At 39.9% G+C, this 19,298-nt stretch overlaps 1 protein-coding gene across 5 annotated transcripts in view; it reads left to right on the top strand.

Moving 5' to 3' along the window:
- The first annotated feature begins 7,429 nt into the window (after positions 1-7,429).
- SLC1A3 (solute carrier family 1 member 3) overlaps positions 7,430-19,298 on the top strand; it is a 58,415-nt gene continuing 46,546 nt past the window's right edge. For 4 of the 5 annotated variants that reach the window (XM_070736395.1, XM_070736396.1, XM_070736394.1 and 1 more), the window contains exon 1: positions 7,430-7,610. In XM_070736395.1, coding sequence (XP_070592496.1) covers positions 7,430-7,610 — 181 coding nt within the window. The remainder of the gene's footprint in view (positions 7,611-19,298) is intronic. The other variant, XM_070736397.1, reaches the window with a different exon arrangement.

Raw genomic sequence — 19,298 nt, 5'->3', positions numbered from 1 at the left:
ACTCTAACCACTGCACCACTGAGGCTCTCTTATTCCTAGGAGAATCGGTCACTGGCCAAAGTTGAATTTCACTCTCAGAAATAATTGTCTAATAGGTTTCAGCTTCTTAGCGGCATCGGACCAGAATATCTCTGGGACCGCCTTCTGCCGCATGAATCCCAGCAACCGGTTAGGTCCCACAGAGTTGGCCTTCTCCGGGTCCTGTCGACAAAACAATGTCATTTGGAGGGACCCAGGGGAAGAGCCTTCGCTGTGGTGGCCCCGACCCTATGGAATCAACTCCCCCCAGAGATTAGGATTGCTCCCACCCTCCTTGCCTTTCGCAAACTCTTTAAAACCCTCCTCTGTCACTAGGCATTGAGAAATTGATTCCCCTGGGCCGTTTCCACTTTACGTATGGTTTGTATGAGATGTATGATTGTTTTATACATTAAGGGTTTTAAATTGTTTTAACCATTGGATTTGTACTGTTTTGTTGTTGTGAGACGCTCCGAGTCTCCAGAGAGGGGCGGCATACAAATCTGATAAACAATAACAATAGCAATAACAATAGCAATAGCAATAGCAATAGCAATAACAATAACAATAACAATAATAATACATGTGGAACACTCAAAAAGGAGACAGAAGGACTAATACTGGCAGCACAAGAACAGGCCATTAGAACAAATGCTGTCAAAGCCAGAATTGAAAAATCAACAGACGATCCAAAGTGCAGACTCTGTAAAGAAACAGATGAAACAATCGATCACATACTCAGCTGCTGCAAAAAGATCGCACAGACTGACTACAAGCATAGACATGATGCTGTGGCACAGATGATCCACTGGAACCTGTGCCGGAACTACCATTTACCAGTGGCAAAGAACTGGTGGGATCATAAGCCCAAAAAAGTGGTCGAAAATGAACAAGCAAAACTACTGTGGGACTTCAGACTGACCGAATTCTGAAGCATAACACACCAGACATCCTGATTGTGGAGAAAAAGAAAGTATGGATCATTGACATCGCAATCCCAGGGGACAGCAGAATTGAGGAGAAGCAGCTAGAGAAATTAGTGAAATACGAAGATCTAAAAATCGAGCTGCAACGACTCTGGCATAAGCCAGTGAAAGTGGTCCCAGTGGTACTTGGCACACTGGGCGCAGTACCAAAGGATCTCAGCGGACATTTGAAAACCATCGGAATTGACAAAATCTCCATCTGTCAATTGCAAAATGCCGCTTTACTGGGATCGGCAAACATAATTCTCCGCTACATCACAGTTCTAGGTGCTTGGGAAGTGCCCGACTGGTGATGAAATATGAAATCCAGCATAGTGATCTCATTTGCTGAGTTGTACTGACATAATAATAATAATAATAATAATAATAATAATAATAATAATAATAATAATAATGTGAATGTGGATATGAATATGTGAATTATTGTGTCTGTGCCTTTCTGTTCTGCTATCACAATTAGTTATCAAAGATATTGCTTATTTTCAAAATATGCAATGCTTACTCAGGACATCCCACCATTCTAAAAAGAGGGTCCCAAAAAGGAAACTTGGGAGTTCTCTTTGCAAAATCCAGTTTATCTAAACTGTTAGCCCCCCCCCCCCAAAAAAAAATCAAAACCAACAAAAAACAATCATACATCACAAGCTGGAGGAAAGGCCCCCACAATAGGTTCACGGTTATTACGTCCTTTGTAATCCTCATCTCAACATTACTCAGCATGCAGCCTGAACCAGCCTGTAGGTGGGCTAAGTTATTGGCAGGATGAATGTCTTATGCCAAGTCAAATTTGAAGCTGTAACTCAAAACATTATTGCCATTTTTAACATTCTAGTTGCATGAGATTTCACTCTGTCCCTCCCAGTTCCTGGTCAATTCCTTGCTCCCCAAAAGGGCTTTGGCTCGGTTAATTTAGGTCAGTTAATACAAACAGGCAATGCATGAGTTTCACAGTTCTCCAGGTATAGAAGCAAAAGTTTCATGCCAGGGCCAGCAAGAACTTTCCTCCGCTTTTCAGTTTTAAGGGTGCGAAACCTGAATCAGAAAACATGAACACCCAAAGAAAAAAAAAGGTGGAATAACAAAAATATTTTTTTAAATGCACCTTTGGGACTCTAGTACATCGATATTATAATGGGAGAAGTTCAGGTATCTATTTTCTCTAATTATCAACCAGTCGCTCATGCCCTCATCACCTCGAGGTTCGATTACTGCAACGCTCTCTACATGGGGCTACCTTTGAAAAGTGTTTGGAAACTTCAGATCGTGCAGAACGCAGCCGCGAGAGCCATCGTGGGGCTTCCAAGATTCGCCCACGTTTCCACAACACCCCGTGGCTTGCATTGGCTGCCGATCAGTTTCCGGTCACAATTCAAAGTGTTGGTTATGACCTTTAAAGCCCTACATGGCATTGGACCAGAGTACCTCCAGAACCGCCTGCTACCACACAAATCCCAGCGACCGATAAGGTCCCACAGAGTTGGCCTTCTCTGGGTCCCGTCGACTAAACAATGTCGTTTGACGGGCCCCAGGGGAAGCGCCTTCTCTGTGGCGGCCCCCGTCCTCTGGAATCAACTCCCCTCGGAGATTAGAATTGCCCCCACCCTCCCTGTCTTTCATAAACTACTCAAGACTCACTTATACCGCCAGGCATGGGGGAGTTGAGACACCTTTCTCCCAGGCTCTTTTATACTTTGTTTTATGTTTGGTATGAATGTGTTGTTTGGTTTTTTAAATAATGATAGGGTTTTATATGTTTTTTAATATTAGATTTGTTCCACTATAATATTGTTTTTATTATTGTTGTGAGCCGCCCCAAGTCTTCGGAGAGGGGCGGCATACAAATCTAATAAATTATTATTATTATTATTAACTTTAACAGTAAACGTTTAACAGGATTTCAAGTTTTCCCAAAAGTGCTTCCCCCCCCCTTTTTTTTTCCCATGAAAGGAAACTGGACTTTCTGTTTTTTCTTTGAAGGCATTTTGCTTCTTGCATGAGAAGCTAAACACCTTGAAAGAAAAACCAGAAAGTTTCAGAGCGGAAGATGTTTCTTGGATGAGAAGCAAAATGACTTCAAAGAAAAGCCAGAAAGTCCAGTTGCCTCTTGAAAAAAGCACCTTTGAGACAACCATGACCTGGATGACTGAGAATCTCCACAGAGAGGATTTAAAGTTATTTTTGAAAGATGATGGAATGGAATGGAATAGAATAGAATTCTTTATTGGCCAAGTGTGATTGGACACACAAAGAATTTGTCTTTGGTGCATATGCTCTCATTGTACATAAAAGAAAAGATACATTTGTCAAGAATCATGTGGTACAACACTTAATTATTGTCATAGGGATCAAATAAGCAATCGGGAGACAATCAACATTAATAAAAATCTTAAGTTACAGTCATACAGTCATAAGTGGGAGGAGATGGATGATAGGAATGATGAGGGAAAAAACTATTAGTAATACTAGTGCAGACTTAGTAAATAGTTTGAGTGCTGAGGGAATTATTTGTTTAGCAGAATGATGGCATTTGGGGGGGGGGAACGTCCTTGTGTCTAGTTGTCTTGGTGCCCAGTGCTCTATAGCAACATTTTGATAGATAGATAGATAGATAGATAGATAGATAGATAGATAGATGGATGGATGGATGGATGGATGGATGGATGGATGGATGGATGGATGGATGGATGGTTGGTGGATGATGGGTGGGTGGGTGGATGATGGGTGGGTGGGTGGATGAGTGGGCGGGCGGATGGATGGATAGGTAGGTAGGTAAGTAGATAGATAGATAGATAGATAGATAGATAGATAGATAGATAGATAGATAGATAGATAGATAGATAGATAGATAGATAGACAGATGCCTCTTGAAAAAAGCACCTTTGGGACAACCATCACCTGAATGACTGAAAATCTCCACAGACAGGATGTCAAGTTATTTCTGAAAACTTTAAGATAGATAGAGATAGAAAGAGAGAGAGATAAGAGAGAGAATAAGTTTTGTCTTGCCTCCAAAGAAAAAAGAAAGAATTATCCCAGGTCAAGTTCATTCTTTTCTAGCTAGTGTTTCTCCTCGAGTATTGAGGAGCTGAAGAGCTGAAGAAGCTCCCAAACCATTTGTCAGTGGGGGAAAGAAGAGGCCAATCTCAAGACCCGTCCAGAGAGCTTGGGAGTCTAAAAGAAGGAAGCAGGCTCGCTTCTGTTTCCTATGTTGGATGAGAGAAGCCAGCTACTCAGATGAACGGCGTTCTCGCCCGCCACGTCCAGCCACGGATGCTGCGTGCCTGCCTTGGCCATCCTCGCCGCATCGGAGGAATCGACCAAGCGTGAAAGTGGGCTAAAATGGGGGGGCGGGGATGAAGAGAGAGAGAGAGAAAGAAAGAAAGCTGCCTGCTTCCAGGGTACCAACGCGCATCAATATTCCCAAAGCTCAACTTTGCGCCGCAGCCGCCCCCCCTCTTTCTGAACACACGTTTTACTGTTCCCCGTGCGCCTCCCCAAACTTGGCTCGGTTAGGCTCCTCCCCCTTTTCCTTCGCTCGCTGCGATTTGCCAGCGGAGCGCACGCTTTTTTTGCCCCCCCCCCCCCCAACTTCGTCTCCCTCACACACCGAACCCCCCCTTTTTATCTCATTGGTATCTTCTGGAGAAACCTTACCTTTTGCCCCGTTTGCCCCTCGGAGGACTCCAAGTTTGAAAAGGTGGGTGCGTCTCGTTTATTAATTTCCAATTCTGCGCGTTCCTTTCTTCGTTTTTCTTCCTTTTTTTTTGTCCCCCCCCCTTCCCCTCCCTGCCCGGTTGGATGCGAGCGCACCTTGGCGTTGACTTCGCTTGCTTCCCTTTGTCGGAGTTGAAAAGAATATGAGATGGAGGGTGGGAAGAGAACTTTGAATGCTCCGGACTTGGGACGTGGGGAAAAGATTGAATTGTCTGATTTGGGTTTGGTTTGCGTTGTTGTTGTTTTTTTTAAGTGAATGTTTAAGGCGCTTTCTGCGAAAATTGTATTTTTGTACCATGATGGATGGACGGTCTGTCACCTGGTTGGTACCAGGATGGTTTCCCTGCCTGCTATCTGAAGTGGGTAGAAAGGAATATTTGATCCCACAGGCGGAACAAAAGAATTTGATTTGGGAGTGAGTTCGCTTTATTAAAAAATTCTGTCCTTTTCAGGAGTTTAAGTGGAAAAAGGAAAGAACGGGATTGTTGAGTAAGGAGTGAAATTCCCAAATGCATAACTCAAGGTGTAGATGCTATCATTCCTGACCTGTTAGAATATTTTATTACATTACATCTTAAACCTTTCCAGATATCTCTGTTAGAATATTACATTTTTCCTCATTTTTTCTTCACCTTACACAAATTCACATGTACACACTATCCAATATTACAAAAATCAAATATAAATACACATTTTTATCATTTATTCAGAAGTTCCTTTCTTCTTTTACTTCCCCCAGTCTTCCACCCTTCTCTCTCAAACTCCCCTTTCTTCAACTCCTCCTACCTACTAACACCTTCACTCCTCCTATACCTCTCTCTCCTTCTCTTCCTTCCTTCCTACTTCCCTTTCCACCCTCTTAAACTTTTCCAGAATATCGCTGTTAGAATATTACATTTTTTCTCATTATTTTTCTCCACCTTACATAAATTCACATGGACATACCATCCAATATTACAAAAATCAAATATAAATACACATTTTAATCATTTATTCAGACATTCCCTTCTTCTTTTACTTCCCCAGTCTATTTCTTTCATCCTTCTCTCTCAAACTTCCCTCTTTCTTTCTTCAACTCCTCCTACCTACTAACACCTTCACTCCTTCTCTACCTTTTTCCTTCTCTTCCTCCCCTTTCCACCCTCTTAAACCTTTCCAGAGTATCTGTTAGAATATTACATTTTTCTCATTTTTTTCCTCCACCTTACATAAATTCACATGTACTCACCATCCAATATTACAAAAATCAAATATAAATACACATTTCTTATCATATATTCAGAAGTTCCCTTCTTCTTTTGCCTCCTCCAGTCTATTTCTTTCATCCTTCTCTCTCAAACTCCCCCTTTCTTTCTTCAACTCCTCCTCCTACCTACTAACACTTTCACTCCTCCTCTACCTCTCTCTCCTTCTCTTCCTCCATTTCTACTTCCCATCTTAAACCTTTCCAGAGTATCTCTGTTAGAATATTACTGAAGGAGGCTTAAAGTGGTGATTAGCAGTAGTTTTCAACTGTTTTGAATCCGCTGCACAATATTGAACATAGCAATGGTTCTATATTTACAACTTTATTGTCTTGAAGAGAAATTCTACATTTTTAAAATTGTTATACACTTAAGGGTTAGGAAATAAGACAAAAATCTCATGGTATGTTAGAAACAAATCTGTAGCACACCTGCCATTGAGCCCTATTAAGGAGAAATCTTTTAACTGTGGAAATGAATTTGATTTAAATCAACGAGTTTTTTTAAAAAAATCTGTAGACGCTGCATTGGGTGTTTGATGTGTGAGATTTGGTTTATTGTGCTTTACAATAAAGATGTAGCTTCCCTTATAAATACTTGTAATTTAATTGCAACTTAAAATTTTTAGTTGCCCTGTTGAATTAGTAAAATAATTTACAAGGTATGTCTGAGACAGGAATGCATTTTGGAACATTCTTCTGAAGTAACTGGATATGTCAGGTGTGATATATGCCAAATAATTTCAGTGGCTCATTAGAAACAACATTAAAAACCTAGCATACCTACTGAAATATTGGTCTTTTCTAAGATTGTATGGCATCAAATTACATTTCATTGACCTTTCAGAGGATGAGATGCCTAAATTTCACGCACATGAGGCCTTGAGGATATAGTGTTTTTGAAACTATTGAAGCAAAACACAATATTGGGATGAAAAGGGCCAGGATCTTTTAACTTTTCTTTTTGCCCACATCTTATGTATTATTGAGAATTATCCCTTTCTTCTATGATTCAACGTAAAATGGGCACATATTGTCAATAACATTTTTCCAGATTCATCATGATAAGCTCACTGTTGATTTCAATTTCCATCCATACTAAGTTAATGTCATAATAATTCTGGACTTTTTAAAATGTTGAAGCTAAATTTGCAAGTCAATATTATGTAACTTTTGGCTTTTTTGATGGCTAGTTATTAAAAAGGTAACCGCTAATAAGTATGAGCTTGCTTACTAATATCTCTATGTTTTAAATAGTCTATTTTCAAGAATGTTATTATAGAATATGATTTTTCTTTTTAAAATGTAGCTTATTATAGATTACATTCTTTCTTTCTTTTTTCTCTGTAGGTCTTATCTCTGGTCAACAATATTTTTTTAATTTAAATTTTTTTTGGCCCTTGTTATTCCTGGGAAGATTTTTAAGAACACAGAAAAGGGAGATTTTAAAAAAAATCGTGAGACAGAAATGACTAAAGTTAATGGTGAAGACACAAGATCGGGGAATAGGATGGAGCGCTTCCAGCAAGGAGTCCGAAAACGAACTCTTATGGCAAAAAAGAAGGTTCAAAACATCAAAAAGGAAGATGTTAAAAGTTACTTACTGAGAAATTTTTTTGTGCTTTTCACTATCATTGCAGTCATTATGGGTGAGTAATTTGATCAAGGCCAGAATCCTGAAAATACTGTTTGGACAATGTTATTGCTGTTCATTTCCCCTCCCTGTTGAGAATACATTGTTGCTCCAAAATTTTTCAGTTTAGACCTGAATAGAATAGAATAGATAGAATAGAATTTTTATTGGCCAAGTGTGATTGGACACACAAGGAATTTGTCTTGGTGCATATGCTCTCAACGTACATAAAATAAAATATACATTTCAAGTTTCAAGTTCACGTTTTATTGGATTTATATGCCGCCCCTCTCCGAAAACTCGGGGCGGCTAACAACAATCATGAAAATATACAATAAAATCCAATACTAAAAGCAAATTAAAACCCCTTAATATATAAAAACCAAACGTACATACAAACATACCATGTATACAGTTGTAACGGCCTAGGGGGAGAAAAAAAGTCTTAATTCCCCCATGCCTGGCGGCAGAGGTGGGTTTTAAGTAGCTTACGAAAGGCAAGGAGGGTGGGGGCAATTCTAATCTCTGGGGGGAGTTGGTAGAATCATGTGGTACAACACTTAAGGGGACCCAATTGGAAAGAAATTACTTAAGCTTTTTAAAGCATCCTATTTTTTAAAATAATTCCTAAATTAGAATGTTCATGGCATTATCTCCTACTTATTGGAAATCAAAGAAAATCATCTACCGTCTTAGTCCACTGCCTATTTATTTTCCAACATTTACAGGCTATTAAAAGATCGGACATGTCAAAGATCATAATGTCATTTCATTCTGATCAATGTCAAGCTATAGGAATAAGAATGTTAACTAAAACATTTAGTTCACTTTCTTTTTTTTAATCAGAGTTGAACTCCATGCCTTCAGGGTTTATATCTCACATATTCTACTCCTGTCATTCAATTACTGATGGGGGATTTACCTGGCAAAAATAAAATGAGGGGATTTAGTACAGTATTGTTTGCAAAGTGGATTACTATAGAGCACTGCTGGCAAAGGTTTAATATTTTGAATATTTCTTAGCTCAAAGGGAAAAAAGTTAGTTTGGGAAGAATCCTTGTTCTTTATAGCAACTGAATCCAAAGACTTGTGTAACTTGTTCTGTGTGTCAAGAACATAGGTTTGTGTTTTCGGTGCATTGGGTTTGCCAATGCTTTGATTTTTCAAAAAAAAATATTCTGACAAGGGTAAGATAGCCCTTGAGATGAGGAGGAGGAGGAGGAAAAGGAAGAAGAAGACGAGTTTTCCCTTCAACAGATGAATCTTTTTTTTTTCATTCAAGATTGCATGCATTCAACTCGCGTTGGGCACAGCTAAAGAGCTTCTTGAACTTTAGTCATTGGGCTTTGCTTTGCAAAAGAAAGTATTTTTGTAAGAAGAAAAAAATAAACCAAGAGAAGGAAAGTATTTGAATCAACAAAAATAATTTCTCTATGTATAGTCATAATCTTTATTTTATTTAAAGGGAGTATCAGGTACTTAGATAACATTAAAAACAAGGAAAGAATGTTTGCTTATTGTAATCACAGGAACTAAATTAGTTTGCTTCATAATCTCCTGTATGAAAAGTACTTTAGAACTATTTCCATAGAGACTTACAGGAAGAGAAACCATTTTGGGGAGAGGGTAGTCAAAACATAATGGTACGGGTCCCAAAGATGTTTTTTCAAGAGGCAACTGAACTTTCTGGTTTTTCTTTGAAGAGGTTTTGCTTCTCATAGAAGAAGCTTCATCCAACAAGCTTCATCCAACAAGGTCATCCAAGAAGCTGAAGAGGCTTCTTGGATGAGAAGTGAAACATCTTCCAAAAAAACCCCCCACCCCAGTTGCCTCTTTGAAAAAAAACATCTTTGGGATAACCATGACCTAAATGACTGAGGACCTGCATAGACACAATTTGGTACATTTCAAAATCATTTTCCAGCTTCTAGCACTTGTATTTTTGGCTTAACTTTACATCGTTGCAGATTTTTATAGTTTGTTGGGATCTGAATGCCCTCTCTATAAGCCACACTGAAAAAAATGGGAACATGCAAGAGAATGGTCATAGAATAGAATGGTAATAGAAGAGAATGGTCATAGAATGGAATGGAATGGAATGGAATGGAATAGAACAGAACAGAATAGAATAGAATAGAATAGAATAGAATGATTTATTGGCCAAGTGTGATTGGACACACAAGGAATTTGTCGTTGGTGCATATTCTCTCGGAAGAAAATACACATTTGTCAAGAATCATGAGGTACAACACTCAATGATTGATTTAGGGGTCAAATAAGCAATCAGGAAACAATCAATATTAATAAAAATCTTAAGGATACAAGCAAGAAGTTACAGTCATATAGTCATAAGTGAGAGGAGGTGGGTGATAGGAATGATGAGAAAAATAAGCAGACTTAATAATAGTTTGACAGTGTTTTGGGAATTATTTATTTAGTAGAGTGATGGCGTTTGGGGAAAAACTGTTCTTGTCTCTAGTTGTCTTGGTATGTGGTGCTCTATAGCGATGTTTTGAGGATAGGAATTGAAACAGTTTATGTCCAGGATGCGAGGGGTCAGTAAATATTTTCACAGCCCTCTTTTTGACTTGTGTATATTATATTCCTCTCATTTGGATGTATAGTCTAGCTGTACTACAGCAGAAACTGGAAAGTTCACTTAACCACATCACTTCTAATTGCAGGCAGTGGAAATGGATCTAACAAGAAAAGAGGCATCCAATTATTAGTAGTAATGATTAGTAAGCAAGCAAACACAGTCTTAAGTAAAAGCTCTTTTTTTTTGGTATCTTTATCATTTTAACAATATGAATCCCAAGAGGAGACTTATTTCATGGAGTCACAATCTGCTGTTTCTAAAAAGCAATCCAGGAATAAATCACACGCTCTCAATGGCATTTATTTCCAAGTGGACATACATATTACTCCATGCATGAGAAATATATTCAGTTCTAGAAATGATCAGAAAGCCTCTGTTTTGTTCTTTCACTCAATATTTTAGTAAGCACTCAGTACATTTAAGTTTTAAGAGCGGATTTCTTATGGCAAGGGATCAGAGGTCAGTTCCTACCGTTTTGGACTTGTTCTATAGAACCGTTAGTAACTTTGGTGGCCTGAGTTTATTTATTTATTTAGGGACCATGCAGGTCATCAAGTCCAACCCCCTGCCTGAGCAGGAATCCTAAAGCACCCCAGCCAAATGGCAGTCCAATCTCCTCTTGAAAGTGTCCAGAGTTGGGAGTTCACACTGGTTGATCGCTCTGACCATCAGGAAGTTCTTCCTTACTTCTAGGTTGAATCTCTCCTTGGTCAGCTTCCAGCCATTGTTCCTCGTCCGGCCCTCTGGTACTCTGGAGAATAGAGTGGCCCCCTCCTCTCTGTGGCAACCCCTCATATACCAGTATACAGCTATCATGTCCCCTCTGCCCCTCCTTTTCTCTAGGCTATCCATGCCCAGTTCCCAAAATCTGTCTTCGTAAGTCTTGGTTTCAAGTCCCCTAATCATTTTGGTTGCTCTTTTCTGCACCTTCTCCAGAGTTTGAAGTGTGGTGGCCAGAACTGGATGCAGTACTCCAGATGTGGTCTGACCAGGGCGTAGTAGAGTGGTATTAATACTTCCCTGGTCTTGCAGTGTATCCCCCTGTTGATGCAGCTTAGGATAGTGTTGGCTTTTTTGGCCGCTGCTGCACATTGCTGGCTCATGTTTAGTTGATGATCCACCAAGACTCCAAGATCTCTTTCGCAGTCACTACTGCTAAGTGGGGTTTCTCCCAGGCTGTATGTGTGTCTAGGTTTTTTTTTTACCAAGGTGAAGGACTTTGCTCTTGTTGACGTTGAACTTCATGTTGTTAGTGTGGGCTCATAGAGTTGCTAGAATCGGCAGCGACCAATGCCTGCCACGCCCCTGAGCTTGTTCCGTTGGCAGCGGCGTAGGTGCCACCATCTTGATTTTTGCTTCTGCGCATGCACAGAAGCTTTTGTTTAGCACTGAGCAAACCGTTACTAGCAGAATCCAGAACCCACCCCTGCAAGGGATTGATTAGGCTTAGAACTATGCTGAGTGTAATGCCTTTAGATCCTTCTCTAAACATAATTAATGGGCAATGATTCCTGGATTATATTGAAAAATAATTCCAAGGATCCATTGTTATGAAACAATTATGGAAATAATTCCAAGGAACTATTTTGCTGTGTAACTTGAATTGATTGCAGAACCCTATCTGGATCAGATATGAGAGATTTAGATTCACAAGCTTTGAAGCAGCAGCAAAAATTATGGGTATAACTTCAGTGAAAAAAACCTGACGGCCTTCATAGCATTAGAAAAAGGAACTGGATAATAGCAGAACATGTGCATTTGTTTAGAGTTTTACTAGGATGTAAATAATATACGGTATTTGAGGTGTCAATCAAACTTGATACTGTGATAGTGTTGCCTCAGTTAAATAAAACCGAAAGACTTTCCCATTTAAGATAGTAAAGAGGAGGGTTTTTTTCATTTGAATATTATGCCAACAAAACTAATTAATGAAGAAATGAAGTTGTAGCAAAGACCATGATAAGAAAACAAAGTTTACATGTATTTATATATATATATATAGCACATGGGTAGGTAGAAAACATTTCAGAGGAGTTGTTCCCTACATTTTTGGGTCAGTTCTATCTGGCAAAATATGAAATTTATAGTCTGAAAATGTAAACAAAAAATTCCAACCTCCAACAAACTAATGTATTTTGAAATGGCAATTAGAAGAGATGAATTTTAGGAAGTTTAGTAAACGTAAAGTGTTTGTTTGCTGAAATGAAATTATGCTGATAGAATCGTAGGTTTTAGAATATATTTTCAGAGGCATCTTTTCAAATAGTTTATAGGAATAAGGAATTTGTGTAACATAAGTTTTATGAGTAACCAAATAGCAGCGTAGCATGCATGTGTATGTGTTTGCGTAAAATGACAGATATTGGCATGACAATATGCACAAACACAGAGAGAGAGAGAGAGAGAGTTTGGGGAATAGTAGATGTGTTCATTTTACAGAGGGACACATTTAAATAGCTGAACTTGGGGAAAAGAGCAGATCTAATGGCTATACCCTAAATGTAAGGGGCCCTTAAAGAGAAGGATTGCAGTGGTTTATAGAATTGATAATGAAAGTTCCAGTCTATAATGTTAGTGATGAAGGCAAGTGGCCTAAAAAGTAAATATTCATTAGGGCAATCCTCATTGCAATTGCTTGGGGTGCAACTATTGTGTCCTTACTGAACTAACTTCCATGTTAACCTTCACTCTGGACAAAAATGGTAAAGCAGAAATTAAGAACATATAGAATACCTGTCAATTCCTTTGGATACTGTACAGGCCGAATATCTGACATTGCAAATACAGTGATACCTCATCTTACAAACCCCTCATCATACAAACTTTTCGAGATACAAACCCGGGGTTTAAGATTTTTTTGCCTCTTCTTACAAACTATTTTCACCTTACAAACCCACCGCCGCCGCTGGGATGCCCCGCCTCCGGACTTCCGTTGTCAGTGAAGCACCCGTTTTTGCGCTGCTGGGGTTCCCTGAGGCTCCCCTCCATGGGAAACCCCACCTCCGGACTTCTGTGTTTTTGTGATGCTGCAGGGGAATCCCAGCAGCGCAAAAATGGGCGCTTCACTGGCAACGGATGTCCGGAGGTGGGGTTTCCCAGTGAGGGGAGCCTCAGTGAAATCGCAGCATCACAAAAACACAGAGGTCTGGAGGTGGGTTTCGAAGACTTCAGTGTTTTTGCAATGCTGCGATTTCACTGATGCTCCCTTCACTGGGAAACCTGACTTCTGGACTTCCGTTGCCAGCGAAGCGCTCGTTTTTGCGATGCTGGGATTCCCCTGCAGCATCGCAAAAACACAGAAGTCCTGAGGTGGGGTTTACCATGGAGGGGAGCCTCAGGGGAATCCCAGCAGTGCAAAAACGGGCGCTTTGGCTGGCAAAATGGGTGAATTTTGGGCTTGCACGCATTAATCACTTTTCCATTGATTCCTATGGGAAACATTGTTTCATCTTACAAACTTTTCACCTTAAGAACCTCATCCCGGAACCAATTAAGTTTGTAAGACAAGGTATCACTGTACTATGGATGGCACTGAATATCAATTCTAAGCCAACTCACTCTCTTATAACCTTAGAAATAGACTAGGCACAGGTTTCTGGCAACCTGCGAGCGTGCCTTTTCTTCCTCTAGTTTAGTTTAAAGAAAGGATTATAACACAACCAGCTATAACATCCTTCCATTAGTTGTACTAACTGGCAGGTAAGCCAATATGCCCCTGTCTCAGTGAACTTGCCCTTTTGGTTCAGGGGTAAATTGACACAATTTAACATTTCCTTTTTTTATTGTAACTTTTATAAGGATCTCCTAAAAGCAGTGGTATCAAACCGGATTCCTTTGAGGGCCAGATCAGCATTGTAGTCTCTCCTCCGCAGGCCAGCTGGGGAGGCAGGAGATGGGACAGACACCTCCTGCACCACTTTGCTGGCCGAAACGTGGCACGGGGGGACTGCACGGGGGGACTGCACGGGCACTGCCCTGCACCCTATTTTTTACCTGGATGGCCTCTTGCACCACATTGCTGGCCAAAATAGGGCATGAGGGAGACTGCGTCTGACCTGTCCTGCACCTCATTTTTTGCAGAACTTGGCCAGCCAAAATGGGGCGGAGGGACTGCATGTGCTTCCCCCCCCCCCCCGTGCCTCATACAATAGGAACAGGAAGTGCCTCACAGGAGCAAAGAGAGGTAAATCTTATGAGAGGCAGGAAATGCATCATAAATCAATGGAGATGAATGCTAAAGATGAATCTACTTACTTACTTACTTACTTACTTACTTACTTACTTACTTACTTACTTACTTACTTACTTACTTATTTTTAATTGAACTTATATGCTGCCCAACTCCCAAAGGACTCTGGGCAGCTTCCAACATTAAACAACATTAAAAACAATTGAAAATAATTGAAAACCCTAATAAAAGCCATACATATATTTCAATATATTACACCAATATTACTTATTGGTGGATCTATACAATATCACATTCGATCAACAAGGCAGACGTAACACTTTTAACAGTAGGGAGGCCTAGTAACCCCAGCATGGGACATGGGGGTGCAGCGACTTCCCCCACATCCCATTTTTTGTCCCGGAGTCTGTAGAGAGGCATGCTATACCCAAAATGGGGCACGGGAACGGTCGCAAGTGCATGCACGCAACATGAAACAGGTTCGCCATCACTGTCCTTGAGTGAGCAATGGGTTAGCCTGCAGTAATAACCACTGCGCCACCACCGCTCAGATAGTCTTGGGTAGAGCAGCCATGAAGGTATCTAGGAAGATATTCAAGCCGTTGTATTCCCTGTGGCACTCCATGGAAGCAAAAGTTGGCAAGATAGGAACTGTATGGGCCCTTTTGAACTTGGGAATTGAAGGAGAATTCCTGAAAATTCCATGGGCAGCCAGGAAATCAAACCAGTGGAGCACTGAAGAACAAATCAATTCAGAGTTCTCATTCAAAGTCCAAATGAACAGGTCAATTTATCCAATTTCATGCACACTATGTGGATGGATGGATGGATGGATGGATGGATGGATCGATCAATCAATCAATCAATCAATAAAACAGTTGCAGCTTCAAGGACCAGTCATTTTTCAGCACCAGTTTAACTTCAAATGATCACTGAATGAGTGATCAGTCAGAAAGGATTACTTGTATTTAGTTTATATTTAATGTAATCTTCACTATTTTCTGATTGCTCCATACTTTCCATCTTCTACTCTTTAAGGCAGCGTTTTCATTATGCCCATTGATAAGATTGGTCTGCTTCATTATAGATTCTGCCTTAAGCCTATATTGTGTCTCAGCTGCTCTGAACCACTTTTACACCTATATTTATCTTATCTATTTGGTGTAATTTTCTATTCTCTGTCTTATGTTTTTTTATTTCTTAATTTCTTTAGAGACCTAACTTCATTTTATTTTTTATAGATTTAATTTTATTTTGATTCTATTCTTTTCATTTTTAATTTTTTAGATACAGCAATTAGTAATTAGGTTCGTAATTTGATTAATTAGGCAATATTTGGTGATAGTATTGGGTTTATTTTTCCCCTTTGACTACACTACTGTAAGAATTTTTCAAATGTTTTTTTTAAGGGTATTTTATTAATAGGCGTTAACTATTTGTAAAGGGTATTGATTATATATGAAAATTGATATGGAAGCGATTAGGAGAGATTTGAAACATTTCAGCCTATTCAATGTGAAATACTAGAATTTGGAACAGCTTAAATGGGGCCTTAGCTAATAGTATATTTCTATAGCATTAAAAAATCGGGCAGCTATTTGTAAACTACTCAAGACTCATTTATACTGCCAGGCATGGGGGAGTTGAGATATTCCTTCCCCCTAGGCCATTACAAGTTATGCATGGTATGTCTGTGTGTATGTTTGGTTTTATAATAAGGGTTTTTAGTTGTTTTATCATTGGATTGTCACATGCTGTTTTTATCATTGTTGTTAGCCGCCCTGAGTCTACGGAGAGGGTTGGCATACAAATCCAATAAATAATTATAATATTATTATTATTATTCTGATGTCAAAAGTGAAGGCGGTAGCATTGTATTCTATAACTTCCTGAAACTGATTTATTGTAAAGCAATTTGATGTTGTTGTTATATTTTTTATTGTACTGTGATTAGAGAGAGAAAAATAAAAAAATTCTTTGCCAACAACCACTTTTTCCATTCAAATACAAAGTACTACATACCATATTTTTCGGAGTATAAGACGCACCGCCGTATAAGATATACCTTAGTTTTGGGGGAGGATAATAGAGGGGGGAAATCTGCCTACCAGATATTCATCTGGCTAGTGTTTTTAGTCTGGTCAGCTTCAGCATATTATTTTATCCCCTGGTTAGGGCTTTAAAAAAACTTTATTTGGAGAGAGTAACAGTGAAAGAGCTTGCAAGCCAGGAAGAACTGGGAACATCGTTAGCACCTGGTTAGGGCTGGAAAGAAACATTCACAGCAAGTAGAGCAATGAAAAAAAAACCTGTAAAGATTTAGGGCTTGGAAAACAATCTTTGCAGAGAGTAACAATGAAAGATCTTGCATGGTAAGAGCTAGAAAGATCGTTAGCAGTTAGTTAGGGCTGGGGGAAAAAAGCTACATTCAGAGCATAAGAGGCACCCAAATATTTAGCCTCTTTTAGGGAGGAAAAAAGTGCGTCGTTTACTCTGGGAAATATGATAGTTGTAATATCTGGAGTCTCAGAAATTGAATCAAATGAAGAGACTGTAGACATGCAGACATTTTTAATGCCGACTTCAATTCTCAATTGGCTAAAAAGCGTGTGGTGTGGCACAGATTGCGCAGTTGCCCTTCCTTTTAAAATCTTTTTAAGAGGAAAATTTAGAAGACCAACTTGGATTGGAAACGCCAAATCTAAGTGGATGTGGCCTGTACTTTTATTCTCTCCGCCCTCGAAGCATTTGTTTAGAAAAATTGACCTCCTTCTGGTCTAGTAAATGGCTGCAGCCCAAGTCTTCTTTTGGAAATGGGCCACTTTCCCAAGAAAAACAAAGGCAAAGTAGTGTAACCAGTGTATCCTGAGGAGTTGGGAACCAGAGAAATTGAAGGGAATCAACATCATTAGTTGGCTTCTAGTAAACAGAACTTTTGTGAGTGAGATTATCAATCGTGGCAAACATTTATGGAAGTTCCCATTGTATTATATCTCAAAAAATTGTTCCTGCTTACATTTATCCGTTAGAAGGTTCTTCAGATAATGAGTTCGTTCTTAATTTCTAATATTATACCTATCCTGGAAACGAGTCTTCGGAGAGGGGTGGCATACAAATCTAATAAATTATTATTATTATTATTATTATTATTATTATTATTATTATTATTTGTTTGTTTGTTTATTTGTTTATTTGTTTATTTGTTTATTTGTTTATTTATCAAGGGATGTATATTATCCTCCGTGAGTCCAGTTCCTATCTGTTCCTTCCCTGTTTAGAATCTTTCTGTGCTCCCAACCTAACTTCCAGCATTGTCTTGCCCGATCAATAGGGGTAAACGTCTATGCATTGGAGCATAGTGTTTCATTGACTTTCACGGAGGACACGTTCCAAGACCGCCCGTGAAAGTCAAATTTTGCATGAATCCCAGCGACCAATTAGATCCCACAGTTAGCCCAGGGGGACAGCCTTTTCTGTGGTGGCCCCGGCCCTTTGGAATCAACTCCCCCCAGAGATTAGAACCACCCCCACCCTCCTTGCCTTTCATAAATTGCTAAAGACCCACCTATGTCGCCAGGCATGGGGGAATTAAGATACCTCCAGGCACATATAGTTTATGCATGGAATGATTATGTTGCATGGTTTTAATGTTGGGGTTTTAAATGTTTTTTAATATTAGATTTGTCATACTGTGTGATTTTGTTGTGAACCGCTCCGAGTACACGGAGAGGGGCGACATACAAATCTAATAAATAATAATTATTATTGTTATTGTTGTTGTTATTATTATTATTATTATTATTATTATTAAGGGAGGGAGGGCGGAAGGAAGGAAGGGAGTGTCTCTACTTCACGGAAATAATAATAATAATTATTATTATTATTATTTCCGTGAAGTATAGACACCCCCTCCCTCCCTTCCTTCCTTCCTCCCCCTCCCTCCTCCATTCCTGGTTTTACTTACCCCCAGAACCCGCAGGGGCAATGGGGCGGCAAGCTGGGGGCTTTGCTGCGCTTGCTGCTGGTGTCTCCCATGGGGGCAGCGGCAGCACCGGTGCTCAGGGGAAGGGGAAGTGCAAGGCAAGAGGGATCCAGGCCAGGACTTGAAGCCGGGATTCCAGGCCGGTCAGCTGAGAGGTCGGACGCTACCACTAAGGGAGATGGCTTAGGTGGGTGGGGGAAGAAGAGGCAGTGATGGCGGGCGGCAGTAAGGCTCATGTTCAAGTGGAGTGTACCAATGCTCCAAGAATTAAAGGGCAGGGCTGGGGCGGAAGCGGAGCTTTTATTTAAAGAAGCCGGACGGCTGGGGGAGGAGAGTTAAAGCACACAGTATTGTACATTGGGCGGCTGCAGGAAAATGTTCAAATGTTTAAAAAAACCACAGAGTATTTTTTTTATTAGTATTTTTTGAAAACCTGGGCCCGCGAAAGTCAAGGGACCACTTGTATGGTCATTTTAGCCCTGTGACGTCAGATTAAGTGCTTTCCCTTTAAGAACGCTAAAAACTCAAAAAAAATAAAGCAAAATCAGATGTAATTGGGATGGGAAACCAAAGGAAAATCAGTGTTATAAGCTGACTGTAAAGTACTTAAAGAACTCATATATTAAGTTTCACCTGTTAAGTCGCATTACTGAAACAAATGAACATTTGCACAATATTCTAATTTTTTGAGTTTCGCCTGTATATAGATATGCAACTAGAGCAGTGGTGTCAAACTCTTGAGGATAACCTCACAGTTGTGTTTGACCTTGGGGAGCCAAGGTGGGTGTGGCCAGGGTGGGTGTCCAGGGTGGGTATGGTCACTTGTGTCGGGGGCACCTGTCAGCAAAAATGGACTTATGAGCCACATTTTTGGCTTCCTACAACCCTCTACCAAAGAAAATGCCCTCCCAAGCTCCATTTTCTCTGGCAGAGG

This window comes from Erythrolamprus reginae, chromosome 2 (genome assembly GCF_031021105.1).
Source record: "Erythrolamprus reginae isolate rEryReg1 chromosome 2, rEryReg1.hap1, whole genome shotgun sequence".
Taxonomy (NCBI): domain Eukaryota; kingdom Metazoa; phylum Chordata; class Lepidosauria; order Squamata; family Dipsadidae; genus Erythrolamprus; species Erythrolamprus reginae.
Note: the sequence above shows the minus strand (reverse complement) of the source record. Positions and strands in the feature narration are given on the sequence as shown.